Source organism: Heliangelus exortis, chromosome 1, assembly GCF_036169615.1.
Source record: "Heliangelus exortis chromosome 1, bHelExo1.hap1, whole genome shotgun sequence".
Classification (NCBI taxonomy): Eukaryota; Metazoa; Chordata; class Aves; order Apodiformes; family Trochilidae; genus Heliangelus; species Heliangelus exortis.
The window spans coordinates 183,051,415-183,065,883 of record NC_092422.1 but is presented as its reverse complement, the minus strand read 5'-3'; the positions used below and the strand labels follow the sequence as shown (position 1 = coordinate 183,065,883).

General features: G+C 44.9%; 1 protein-coding gene across 1 annotated transcript in view; it reads right to left on the bottom strand.

Annotated features, from left to right (window-relative positions):
* The window catches only part of LAMB1 (laminin subunit beta 1), a 42,569-nt gene that overhangs the window by 22,211 nt on the left and 5,889 nt on the right, over nt 1–14,469 (bottom strand). Inside the window, exons 5-19 of the mRNA XM_071733910.1 lie at nt 13,397–13,585; nt 13,224–13,287; nt 11,506–11,708; nt 10,170–10,290; nt 9,798–9,986; nt 9,254–9,433; nt 8,730–8,842; nt 7,721–7,800; nt 5,131–5,266; nt 3,047–3,205; nt 2,115–2,242; nt 1,546–1,669; nt 821–1,025; nt 518–661; nt 188–419 (exon numbers count right to left, since the gene is read on the bottom strand). Of these exons, the coding sequence (XP_071590011.1) occupies nt 188–419; nt 518–661; nt 821–1,025; nt 1,546–1,669; nt 2,115–2,242; nt 3,047–3,205; nt 5,131–5,266; nt 7,721–7,800; nt 8,730–8,842; nt 9,254–9,433; nt 9,798–9,986; nt 10,170–10,290; nt 11,506–11,708; nt 13,224–13,287; nt 13,397–13,585 (2,267 nt within the window). The remainder of the gene's footprint in view (nt 1–187; nt 420–517; nt 662–820; nt 1,026–1,545; nt 1,670–2,114; nt 2,243–3,046; nt 3,206–5,130; nt 5,267–7,720; nt 7,801–8,729; nt 8,843–9,253; nt 9,434–9,797; nt 9,987–10,169; nt 10,291–11,505; nt 11,709–13,223; nt 13,288–13,396; nt 13,586–14,469) is intronic.

Here is a 14,469-nt window from a genome sequence, read left to right as displayed (position 1 = left end):
TGTCTGATTTATGTCAGTGAAAGAGCAGGAGACCCAAGGCAGATTCCTCTCAAATGCAATTACAGGATGCAGGGATTTTCCCCTTGTATTCAAACCCACGTGAACACCCAGTGTCAGAGGGGAACAGCTGCTGCACCCATCCTGCTTCAGGGAAGGAACAGGGCTGGGGAGGGGTCCCATATTGTACCTCTCACAGTTGTGCCCCGCTGTGTGGTCCCGGCAGCCCAGGCACTCCCCGGTGTAGGGGCTGCAGTCATCGGCGTGGCCATTGCAGTGGCAGGGCTGGCAGCTGGGGAAGCCCCAGAAGCCGGGCAGGCAGCGGTCACACTGCCGCCCATACACCCCAGGGAAGCAGTGGCACTGGCCTGTCTCTGCGTCGCAGAAGGCATTGTAAGAGCCTCGGACGTGGCATTCGCATGCTGCAAAGAGAGAGAGAGAAAAGGGCTGCATTTCCTAACCAAGCCCTAACCACATGGCCCCCATCTCAGCCCAGCCCAGAGCCACAGGTTTAACTTACGTCGGCATCCACTCGGCCCAAACCCAAAGGTGCCAGGGGCACATCTGTCGCACTGTCTTCCAACAACGTTGGGACGACACTGGCACTGTCCTCCGCTGGGGTCACACACCGAGCTCAGGGAACCCTGAGGGTCACACTGGCATGCTGAGCGAAGAAAAGCATCAGGGGCAGTGAGTATCACAGCGCACGACACAAACCACCTGCCTCATCCCATGCACGCGCCTTCCTCGTGCAAACCGCTCTGCCTGCAAGCATCATCCAGCTTCCAGGCACAGTTTGCCCCACGAGTAGGTGGTTACGTACATAACGCAGTCTCGTGTAATAGTGCAGAAATGCTGAATATGATGTTCTTGCAGACGTCTGTCATGGGGGTTTTCACAACACTCCTGCTGTTTTCCAGACACCGGTATCTCTGGAAAGTTTCCCAAGCGCTGTTGGTGACCACATCTTCACCTGAGCCTCCCACTGTGAATATGTCCAGTGATTTGCAGTATGGCATGAGAACAAGCTAGAAAACAATTTTATAATGACAAAGAATCACTATTTAGAAATAGCCTCCACCAAAATTGTATAAATTGAAGTATTATCCTGCTTCCTATCATCCTTTTTTGACCAATAAACAGTCAGACAGAATTTGGAAGGAAAATGATGGCATTTCTCTAGTTTTTGATCAACTAGTTCTGCTATCTACCAACTTCTATCCATCCAAAAGAAAAAGATTGATGTTGACATTCATGACATAAATGGCACACATTAGCCTCCCCTGAGAAACCAGAGGTCTGTGGAACTACCTGCAGTACTGTAAAATACAGCAGAAGCCACTTAGCAGAAAAGCACACATAATTTGAGATTCAAGAAACCTATGCTCATTTACCCTGTTCAGTTAAAACCTGGCTTCAGCAATAAGCAACAACATTGTAAAATAACTACTTTGCATTTACACAGAAGCATGCCAGAGGAGATGCAAACTTTCAGGCTTTTAAATATAACTTTTCCAACAAAGAATCCTTGAAATAATTGCTGCTCACAGAGTCAATGAGTGTGTATGGGTTCTCTGTCTCTGTATCCACTGAGGAGTACTGGGTCAGCTCCAGGCGGATGGTGTAATTCAGCCCCTTCTCAAAGCAGACAGGCCGCGGGAGAACAACGTATCTGGATTAGGAACAGGAAATAACTGTTGCTTCAAACGTCCAGAATCATAAAGGGTTTCAGGTGGCCCTACAAAGCAATTGAGATAACAGAAAGCAGCCAAGGCCAGGCAGAACAAAAGCTGTGATGTGAAAGAGGCAGTCTGGAGGCTTGTGCAAGTCGGAACCGGAAAAGCTAATCAGCAAGGTAAAGAGTTGTACCAGTGTTCACTCACAGGCTGTGCAAACACTTCTCCCTTCTTTACCCAGTGAACAAAAGAATCAGAAAATGAGAACAAACTTAAAAGCTTTGAGTCGACAGACACAATGCGAAATATCTTCTTATGAGCTATTGGAAATAAAATTGCACGCATTTTAACAGAGGCCATAGCAAACCGAAAATGTGATGCTACTCTGTTTTAACTTTTAAAATGTTTCTTTATCTTTTTGGCCTTTCCAGCTATACTGACCTGGAGCCAGGTGACATTGAGACAACCTGATTATCATCATCAGGAACCGTGTTGCCACATCGGCTTCCTGTGGGAATCTTGCCTGGACGTGAGATGCTAATCACAGCTTTTTCCCACTGATCTGGCAACTAGGGAGAAAAAAAGGCTAATCAGAACCAAGCAACAGCTATGAGATCCTGAGAACATTCATAACTCCAGCCAGGAAAAAGGGCTTGCACAGACAAGGTGGTCACTGTGCTTTGGGGATGATGGGGCTGTGGCTGCAGCACCCCTAGGGCACCTACTCTCTGTGGGTCTGCACTGAGACAGGGCAAGGCAAGGGCTCCTGGGCATCCTCCAGCCTCTCTACATTGGAAAAAAAATTACTAGGTGCTGGTGGTTGGCAGCCCCACCTGTGGCTAGGCATCAGCAGTGGGTTTGGCAATGTCCTCTCTCTCCACTTCTGGTAACCAGACCTGAGCATTTCAGTGTAGTTGACTGCTGCCCAGCTCTAAGAACCTGGGGAGATTTCTCTCTTTCCCTCCACCCTGTGAATTATCCACAGTCCAAACCAACTGCTTGTAAAACCCTTGGCTGCAGACATTCACCATTCAAAGCAGGCAATTAATCTCCTAAGGCACACAATATCATTTCCACCCATCAGAAGCCCATCTGTCTGATGACAGATTTATATTCTAACGTGTCCCGACAGGACTTGTCACTGTTTAATTTGCTTAAACAGGTGCTGAAACAATGCAAGAAACTATAAAGCAAGTAATAATACTGACAGTCAAAACCTTCCTGGATTTACACACATCTGAGACGTTTAACTGAGCTTCCACTCTTTGTCTTTGAGTCCTGATGAGTCCCACAAGTGCTGGGCTCCAGTCAGTCCTGCACCAGGACAGACAGCACCTGCCAGGAGGCAGCAATGCCCATACTCACAGACCTACCTGTGGCTCATAGCGGACTAGAATGTCATATTCCATGGAGTAGGGAATGTTGTCAATGTAGAACTCCAGGTACCCCCCCTCAGGGACCCTTACAAATCCTATGCCTGTCCATGATGGTGTGCGGTCTGGTGTGTACTGGCGCTCTATGACATTTACTCCCTACAGAAACAGGAAACAGATACTTTAATATCAATACATTACATTTGTGAGCCCCACAGAAGCACCGAAAGTGATGAGTTCTGCTGACAGATGACTTCTGGATTGCAGCATCCATCATTTGCATCCCAGAGAACATGAATTCTCCACCTGTGTGCATACTATTGTTCTTCTGCTTAACCACATACAAAAAGTAAGAAAGATCATACAAAACTGCACAACTCTTCACCCATTTATCTGCTGTAGTGGGGAATTAAATTTGAAAAGTTGTTCTAAGTAATCCTTTCACCATGAGGACTTCCACACGAAATGTGTAGCAGTAGGGTTTACTGAAGTGGCACATAACTGCTCTAGTAACCTCCCAAGCTCAGTGCTAATTAATTAAAAGGCTACTCCAAACCACTGCTCAGGATAAAATTGGAAAATCAGATCAAGGCTGTCACAAGTAGTACCACTAAGTAACAGAAATCCTAATCATCAATTGATATTTAATATCCGAATAAATGCAATCATTTCTCAGTCTGAGGCGCCAACTTTTATCTGTTACTCCTTATGTAAAGCAAAAAAGAGGAAAAAGGCAACAGAAAATGGAAACGTGTGGTGTTCAAACTTCCCGTTTCAAATATATCTGCATCCATGAATAGTTCTCTCCATAGAACAACATCCTGTGCATTCCTAAGGAAGCTGCTTCAGTAGAAAGGGACAAAATGTAAGAAAATGCCTGTATATACACTTATCACTTCAGGATGTCCCCTCATGTATTCTCACACTCTTTTAAGAGAGCCTAGATATAAGTTCTTACCCTTTGGCTTTGCACAGGGGTGGGAGCACTGCAGAAAGGCTGACAGGTGGGACATGAAGCAGATGTGCAGCTGTGGGGACCATGGGGGCTTTTCATCACCTGAAAGTCCCTGCAATTCTTTGCCACTTCATTCTTTCTTGTGCTGGCTCCCTATCTGGGAATTCAGAGTTTTATTCTACCACCAGATTTTTGAGTGAGCTTTTCAATACTGGCGTTTTTCAAAACAGTTTGCTCTAAATGCTTCAAAAGGCAAACCAGCAGCACATCCCCTTGTGCTCTGCTGCACAAGGCAGGTTTTCTTGCTGGGTTTCTCTGAATTGGAGCCTCAGCAAGGCTTCAGGTATCTCCAGCCACACAGACACAAAGGCACCAAAACCCCTGTGCTAGCTGACACATCCTCCAGTGTGCTCCAACTTCTGCCCTGGTCTGTCTTCCCTCTCCAGTTAGCCAACAGCAAAATTCCCTCCCTTGGATGAAACTGCCAAAGTGGTTTAATTTTGCCTGGAATAAACAAATTAGGATCCAGTGTCCCAATTGCACGCAGAAAATGATCTGCTGCTTTAGATATACTATTATCTCATCTCCCTGACTCCTTTCTGGAGTAAAAAATAACTGATATAATCATCTAACTGCTGTTAATGAATTAAAAGCAAGGCTGTGTAGTGGATAATGGAAAAGCCAAAGACCTTGATTTACCACGACAGTGAGTAAACAAGCTGGAGGAAACCTTACTTACAAAAACAATTTTTTGCACAATCAGCCATGGTTCCAGTCATTAAAGAAATGCTGCTGATGTAAAAAAGCTCTAAAAGATGGGACAATGTGCATAATGTGTGCCCTGTTCCCTCCCAGTTTCAGTGGCACTAACAAGAAGAGACAGTGGCCAGCTCCCACCAGGTTTAAAAAGCAAAATGGCTGTTTTCCTCTCCTAAATTACAACATTATTCATCAGTACAAAGACTGAAGAGCTATAGGTTGACATTCTTCTGATATACAATTCAGTTTTATGTTTTCCACATTTTAACTGCAAAACATGCAGGGTATAAAACAGATGTTTCCAACACCCGATTGATAGAACAACTTTCCCACAGCTGTCCAGACACACCAGCCCAGGAGAACTACTCACGGGACCCAAGCTGGCTTCCTCTGCCTCGTAGATGTAATGATCGAGTGAAATGAAATAATAGCCAGGCTCCACCTGGTTGCACTGACGTCCAAACATGTGAGGTCGGCATTCACACTGGCCAGATTCACTCGAGCAGCTGAAATGAAGAGTAATGAATTTAATTGTGTTCATCCTGGCTATGCCAAGACAGTGCTAGAGCTATCATCCGCTTTGACCTTTTTAAGCAATACAGGAAGAGAAATGTTCTTGTGCCGTGTCTAGACACGAGATGTTCTTGGGCTCTGCAGCTGGACCATCTGCAGCACAGTGCTGGGCGCAATCTTGGCTCAACCCAACCATTGTTCTCCCAAACAGCTCCGAGGCTCAGGCTGGGAGTGAGCGTGGGAGTGACCATGTCCAGTAGGCACTTTGCATGTGGTTTTCTCTGTTTGGGTGGCTAGAGGATTTCATGCTATGGATACAATCAGGTCCCTGAGGCCAGATAGCACTCTTTAGAGAGCTTCACTTGCTAACACAGACATAGCTAAGAGGCATGTCTGTACTGCAAGACAAAGGCAGCCTTCGGCTCCAGGCTTGCAGGCCACAGAAGCAATGTATCTGTTTGTACAGACTCAGGCAAAGCAAGAACATGCATGATCCTGCATGCCCCAGGACATCAAGGTGCTCTTATGCAGCAAAGCACATCCCAAGAAGTCATTCACCAGCAGGTACACAGAGGGGAAAACTATTCCCGGCTTCTTTAGCATACGATGGACACAAAGATGTGGGACATAACAGAATGTGCTGGGGAATGCAGAAGGTCTATCCATGGTGACACACAGAAGCTCCACTTTCTTCACAACTAATTTTCTTCTCGAAGTACAGCTCTATCCTTAAATTGACTCTTTGTGAGGTTGCTGTGCCCAGAGAGTCCACCTCCCATGAAAAATATTCAGGCAGGCTGTATTTCTGCATCTGCCTGGTCACACTTTTATATAGGAAGATTTTTTTAGTCCACCTAAAGACTACACTTTCTTTAAGTTCAAGCTGAATTTAGGAATATTTTCTAAAGTCAAACTCCTCTAGTTTCCATGGGAAATCTTCTTCTCAAGCCCCCACTCTAAGAGTGAAGTTTAACTGAAGCCATTTTTGAAACAAAATTTTCCAGAGGTTCACTTAATCACTCACTTTGAGATGCCAGAAGTGCCTGAGCTGCCCCTGGCAGGGAGCTGGGAAACTTCCCCTCCACAGACAGTGATGCCTCCACCACCTGGGTTACAGAGCAAGGAAGAATTCTGGGTGCTGCATCCCACACCCTGAACAAGAGCCAGGAGGCAGCAATTCAGCATCTGAGGAGAGCAGCCCCAGGGAGGACGAAGCTCCCCTTTCCTTCTGACGTGTGAAAGTGAGGCCGGCAGCTGGACCTGGGCTTCACAGCTTTCCTGCGGCCAGAGGGAAGCACAGCTGCTCCCTGCCTGTGCCAGGATACTGGACATCCCCTCCCCGCCTGGTTTTGCAATCGCTGGGCTCAGCGCATGGGAAAAAGGCTGCAGGGCCTTGCTGGGGCATGGCCAAGCCATATCCCAAATCCCTGGAAGTCTGAGAGCCGGGGGAGCCGTTAGGAGCTGCGCAGCGTAACCGATCCGCACGCAGGGAGTGAGCATGGAGGAGTAAATAAACACTAACAACCACACCCCGCTCTGCCAAGGGGCAGTAATTCACTCAGGAGCAGAGGGGAGAGACAGCCCATGGGACATTGCAGATGGGGTGTCCGCAGGCTGCAGTGACCTACAGGAGTCACACCAGGAAACTTCCTTGATCGGGTCCCACGGGCTCCAGCTGGAAACAATTTGTCCACCCCCTTGGGAAACTTCTGTGGCTTTAGACAAAAGTAGGATGTTTCAAATAATTTGTGGAGGGGAAAAAAAAAAAAAAAAAAAGAGAGCAAAGGAACATGCTGCTGTTGAAAAGCCTGGGATCAGACACACACCTAATGCACAGAAAAATGCTCTGGTTGGGTCTGGCTACACAGCACCTCTGACCAGGAATTTAAGTCAGGACTTTCCATGTACTTCAAAGCATGGATGCATCCTGGGGACCACATCCCACCCCATGCAGCACTGCTGGGGTAATGCTGGGGTGCCATGCAGCTATTGTGCTTCCTCCAGTGCTGGTGGAGAGACAGAGAGGCTGGCCAAAGGGCCAGTTTGGGAGCAAACCAAGAACCAGCCTGACAACCCATGTCACCACCTGATTCCTGCTTTAATCCTGTAAAAGCAAAGCTTTGACAAGGACCATTCTCAGGGTTACGGCCAAGGCAGAGTTCAGCCCATGACTGACTCCTACCCTGGCTGCCCAAATGCTGATCTACACTAAAACCAGTTTAATTTGTTCACCTGTACCCATGGCACAAATGGAGGCTGCTCAGCATGGGAAAAACACCGATGCCTCTGTCACTGTGCCACAATTGAGACCTGCCACTTTCTAGAGCAGAAAGATGGTCCCAAATATCCTCCTCCAGAGCACTCTGAACCCTGGATGCTGTGGCTGCAAATGAAGTGAAACTTGCTGGAGTGAATGATTACAGGAGAGTAACCAGGCTGAAACTCACTTGTTGTTCAGGGCTCCTCCTGGGTCACAGTCACACGGCCGACATCCATCCATGTCATTGCTCAGGCCCCAGTGCTCAGGCTGTGAGAGGAAACATCACCAGCACTGTAACCTTGTGCCAATTTACTCTCATCTATCCCAAAGGCACATTTTAAAATACCCAGCAGAAGCTACCCTAGCCTGTTCCCCACCCCATGAATCCTGCTCCTCTAGCTGTGGATCTACCCCACAGTCACCAACTCAACCTCCCTACCTGCTCTCCTTCACCTTGTTGACCATCTCAAAATCTAGGTTTAAAAGCAAGATGGAGAAGGACTAAAGCTCAGAGACCTCACTCGTAATGCATAATTTACATCAGTTTGTGCTCCTGACCCATGAGGGGCTTGGAAAATCATGTCCTAGTATGTCATCTGGCAGTGGAGAGCAGTGCATGGGCCACTGGGTGGGGTACTGACCTTTCAGGGCTGCTACTCTGCAACTTGCTTGTTGGACAAACAGACTAATTAGCTTTTCCATATAGTTCACTGCTAGATAAGACATCCTGTCTGTGTTTATACAAACACAACCCCTTATCTCACAGCATGTTTCTGTAACACTCCAGCACACGTAAACACTATATGGAAATGTGTGCAAGTGAAATAATCCCTGCCTAAGATAATGGCCTGCATAGATACAATTTTTTATAACACTGCTTCTGTGAAGACTTTGTCTTTCACCCCAGCAAGGGCTCCAGCAGAACTGCCCCAGATCTCTCATTTTCACAGAGCAACTGCAACAGGTATCCTGATGTCTCACTCCTTATGGTCCCAGGAATTAATTTCTAGATGCTCTTGTCTACCTTAATGTGCTTCCTAGCCCCCCACAACACCATTCCTGAAATCCCATTCCAGCCCACTCCAGCCTTAATGCCAGGCTCCTGCTTGCAGACAGTCAGAGACAATGGCCAGGACCGTTCTCTATGCTTTTGGCACACCAGCATATTCCCATTTATTCTGCAGAAAGCTACTTACCAGGCAGTGATTGCACTGCTTTCCTGTCACCAGGCGCTTACAATAGCAGTTTCCTGTCTCTGAATCACAAGGATTCCCCCCAGGATGGGTACCCAGAGGATTACATGCACAAGCTAGATTGGGAAATACAAATATGCAGGTCAAGATGCAGGACTAGAGTTACATTTTAGGCAGTATCCAATGTAAATATTTACATTAAAGACTCCTCTAAATTCCCTAGGGCAGAGATTAATTGCACACTTTGCCCACCACCCATCCCAGTAAAGCCTTCTTGGTTTAGGGACTTATAATTAAAAACAAATAAGGAGGATTTTACTTTTTCCACTGCATGCACTGGAAGATCAGCCAAGGGAGCTGAGTTTAAAGGGTGCATGGACTCCAAGCTACACCAAATCTGCAAGAATGTTTTTCATTTAGCAAAGACATGAAACAAAAGGGAAAAAAAAAACCCTCGCTTCCCCCAGCATTAACAGCTCCTCAAAGAGCTTTTTATCACACATAAAGGAACATATGTTTTTACTCACACTGACAGCCTGCTGGGTCATCAGCACTCAGGCCATAGAAACCTTCTTTGCAGAGGTCACAACGCTCCCCTTCCACAAATAATTTACAACGGCACTGTCCAGCAATGAGGCCAGAGGAGAAATCAGTGTAGCGATCGCAGATGCCACCATTTTGGGAGCCAGCTGGGTCACAGTTGCAAGCTAAGAAGGAAGAATTGTTCATGTTTAATCATCTGCTACAAAAGAAAAAGCCAGGTCTCAAACTAAACGATTTAAACTCAGATGCTGTGTAGAGTGTATCATTCCTGCAAGCATCAGACATGACAAGTGTTGAACACATAATGACCAAATCAATTTCAAAAATCTCAAAGAGAAAACAAAAGCCAGCCAAATTTGCTCACTCCCTCCAAGGCAAGCACCTTCCCTCAAGGATCTTTGCTTGGGAACACAGCACTGGCTAGAAGAGGACAGGGGCTAAATCCTAAATTGCCCCAGGGAAAGCCCTTGGAGATGACAGCTGGGATGCCATGGCCATTCCCACCCCGAGGAGCGGGACTGCACTTACGCTCACAGACGTCGGGGTCCCGCAGATCTCTCTCTGGGTGCTGGAAGTAGAAGGGTTTGCACTGCTCACAGTTGCGTCCTACAGTGTTGTGCTGGCAGTCGTCACACACCCCACCACTGGTGTTCCCCGTTGTCATGTACACAGCCATGTCAAAGTGGCACTGGCTGGAGTGACCATTGCAGTTGCACTCTGTGGCAGTAACAGAAAGAAAAGTAAGAGTCTGCTCCTAGGGCAGATGCAAGTTTGCAGAAAAGACACGACAAAGTCAACATAGGACATGCAGGTCTTTATATATAATATAGTCACAAGTTCCCAAGTACCATCATGTAACACTCACACCAGACTCCAGTTCTGCATTTTACTCAAACTCACTTTTGCATGCGTTACTATTGCGGCCTTCAGCTGGTCGCCAGGGTAAGTCATGGTAGAAATCCAAACACTGCTCACAGTTTAACCCCTTGGTATTATGTCTGCACATACAGTGTCCATGGACCTGTCATTAAAAAAAGAGGGGAAAAAAAAAGGAAAAAGAAAAAAAGGTTAATATATAGCTGGCTATAAGAGAGGAAGGGGAAAAAACATGGGCTCCAATTAATGCAAAATGCAGCTATACTTTTGCAGACTAACACATGTAACTGCATGTAAGAAGACATAAAGGGACATAGGAGTGTCCTTTACCTGCCAAGGTAAGAACATCCTCACACAGCCTTATCTCCTCCTTACTGGAAGTAATGCCTGAATAAATGCTTTCAGAATGAACAAGGAGAGCACAGTTCCACCTAAATAATTACAAAAGCTTCTTGGACCTAGAAATTAACTGTTTATTAGCTGTTAATTAGCTATTAATATGCATCTAGATAAGCAAAGGTAACACATGGTTTGGACAGATTTTATCCATCAGCCCCAGACATTGCCTTCAACATGCACAGAATAAGCACTGAACAGACAAACAGTGATTGTGTGGCACCTGTTGCAGTAGATGATTAGGACTACAAACCATGATTTTAAAGTCAAAGCCAGTCTTGCTGATGCTCAGATGGAGATGCTCAGAGAAAGCACGGGGCAACAGAGCATACCTGCTTGCCAGCATCCCACGGCCCCTGGGGCAACCCACACGACCTACCTGTATGCTTCTACATTTTCACTCAGTTAACAACTCACTCATTAACAGGGGTGCTATTACTGCCTGTTAGGCAAAAATCATGGGGAAAACCAGATCCCACAAGGGATGTGGCACTTGCACAGCAGTGTACAATGCAGGCAGCAAGATTTTCCTTTAAGAGTCTGCTGTTAACTGGGGCTACAGCCTTTGCTTCTCAACTGATAACATCTGACAGAAATACAGGTCAGGTTTGATTCATGAAGGTGTTTCATCCTTTGATGCCTTGACTCACTTCAGTTTTAGGGTAACTAAGTCAACCCACCCACACACTCACATCTGGCCCCAAACAGTTACACTCCCTTCCTGCATTCCTGCCTTTTAATTTCATCAACTCTTTAACATACTTAGAAAAGGAATGCTAAAACTGACCTTGATTAACACCAATAATAAGAGACATTTTTGCTAAGGAAGAATACTCATAACAGTTTTCTTGCTTGAAAATTAAGGGTGGGGAGTTGGGGGGCAGAGCATAATCTTTAAATTTGAGTTTAAATCACAAGAGGCAGAGTCAGGAACAGCTTTATGCAGAGAAGTGTGAATATTTACCATTCCCTCCACTTCTTCAGTAAAGCCATCCACTGGTGCACACTCGCTGGCATGCCCATAGCAGAAGCAGTTCCCTCGAACCACCATGTCATAGATGGCATAGTAGTACTTCTCCCTGATCTCCATCCTTGAGTCCAAGAGATTATCTCCCAGTGTGTGCAGCTTGACAAATTTGACTCTCAGATTTGTGATCTTTAATAGGTCTGCAGGGAACACAAAAAGAGACCCTCTGATTTGGAATTATTTAGCAGGAGACCCTCTGTTTTGGAATTATTTAGCAGATAGTGTATTGAATGGGAGGAAGCCAGGACTGACTTCCCAAGCACGCTTCCTATCAGCAGGTTTGATCAGATTTTATTTCAAGTGTTTATGATACTACACATCACTTCACTTCACTTCATACTCTCAAATTTAAATAATCACATTATTTTACTAGAGGTTGATCACCATATAAGTTAATTTAAGCGTAAATAAAATTCTAGTCTATTTTATTGTAGGTGTACACAGGCACAAACACAAATATTAAAGGCACATGCACCTGCACCACCAAGGAAGTGGTGTTTCTTTCAGGTTTTAAAATGTAAGATGGGCAAGACTCAATATTAAGGAACCGCTGACAAGTGGACCAGGATCTTTAATAGTTAATAGCCTTCTGGAAAAGCTCTTTGTTGGAAACAAGATACAAATATATTCTTATTTCTTATATATCCAACTTCCCGAGCAAATTAGTTATCATTAGTTATAGTTTGCTGCAAGAAGCAACACCCCATCACTGACCAGCTACAAAGGGGAAGTTCTCAATGGATACAATCCACAAGAAGACAGTATTGCAGTAATCAATTCAGTATACACATTCACTTTGATGCTATTAATCATGTGTAATTTTCATAGCCTTCAAATTAGGCTTTAAAAAGCACTTCAAGCCCATGAAAAGAGGATCTCTCAGAATTTCCTCTTCAAAACTCTGGTTAAAAACCATTCAATGGATGCAGCAACTAGCAGACACTTCTACTCCAGGTATTTTCTCCTGCTCCAGTTAACTTTACACAGGACATGAACCAAAACAAAGAATGAATATTAAATTGGAGGTCAAGTTTAAGACCAAGCACGGCAGTTCCCACACTCAGGCCTAATGGCCCATGAGGTTTCTTTTTAAGGCACACTACAGCACAGCCCTGGCTACCTTTGCATTCCTGGATTGTCATGACTGTACATGAACCCTGCAGTCATGTGCTTTACAACTGCATCTCTCTGGTCCAGCCACACAGTGCTACCAAAGCCAACTGTTCTAAAGGCATAACCTGGGTGATATGAAAAATCAAACATGTCTCCCTTGATTTTACCTAAAAACGATGAATTATGTAAATAATTTCATGGTTTTGCTTCTTTGCTTTCTGAACACTGCACAATTATGGGATCATGTTCCAAGGTTTCCATCAGCAATTGTGTGTACTGTAGGGAGGGGGGGATCTTTAATGAACATGATTCCCTGACCAATTAAGGACCAACTACAATGACACATATAAGAGCAATCACTTGAGTTGACAACACTGATTATTATTTCCCATCCATACCACAAATGTATTCAATAGGACTTCAAACCTGTCCCTGGGGCTAAGGCATGACTTTATTTGTGGCTTACTGAGGTTTTTTTTATTAGCAAGTAAATAAGAGCAGAAATGCTTTCAAATGAGCCTGGAAGGTAAATGTGTACATACTTTGAATCCGTGGACTGTATGGATCTTCAATTCGAAAAGCAGGATCTAAAACACGATATATTACCTGGAGGAAAAATGGTATAATAAAAGAACCAGCTTAAAATTAATCAAATCTGAATTTGTGTTGGAGCTCTATACAACAGACATTGAAAAAAACCAAACCAAATCCTGACCTCTCCCTCTGTTGAAGGTTCAATGTCAGAATATCGGGAATCACAAATTATATCATCCACTTTCTTCATGGGTCCAGTTGAAATCCCAGGAAATGAGCTCTCACAGTCATATGCAAAATACCTATACACTTGCCATGTTTCTCCAAAATCAGATGATCTTTCTATCAACATTGCAGCAGGACGGAATGTCTAATGTTTAGAAAACAAAAGAGATTTTTTTTTCAGTTATTTATGATTTGCAATTACATTGAGTGCTTTTAAGTGTGAGCAATACATACTTCTGGATTTTAATGTCTCCCTTGCATTGACTATTTCCAGTATTTGAAAAGAGTGGAAATATTTCTCTGCTCATATCCCCCTTTCTGCTCAGAGGCAGATCTTTGAAGTAAAATACATCAAACCACAGACTACCCACTTAGTGGCCAAGCAATTAAATATGCTTACAATAAATACGCAATTTTTAAAAGTTTTTTTTTAATTCAAAACCATTTCTCAAAAGTAGGAGTTAAAGCGGGGCTTTAGGGAGACAAAAGGCTTTTTTCCACTGATTGTGGGAAGCAGCACAGACTTCTTCCTTGCTGTACCTCCTTGCCTAACTTTCTGAAAAGGATCAACCTAATGGGCTTGCTCTTCTGCTTTGGGGACTAGAGGACAATTTTGGTGTTTCCCCTCCAGCTCTGAGACCCAGTTCTTGCTTGATGCTCACAAAAGCCCTGAAATTGCCTACCCCTCTTCGTCTGACCATGCTACCTTTTGCAGGGTCTCTTGCCACCCAGTGCCAGCTACCCTGTGTACTGCATTAAGAAAACCTTCTTTAAGGAGATGAAGAGATTCAGCTGCATCCACTCTTGCTGCATTTGGCTACCCCAGTCCAAGTGACACTACTCCAGCTGGCCTTGCCCAGACTTCAGCAAATTTAATACCCAGCCTGCACCTACCAAGAAATGGCAACAGTCTCTTTATTAATTTTATGTATTTCAGAGAAGGCCCTCCAAGAGCACAAAAGCATTCAGTCACAGCTGGAAATTTTCTTTCTGCTTCCTGGCTGAAAATATCCCCTGATTTACAAATTG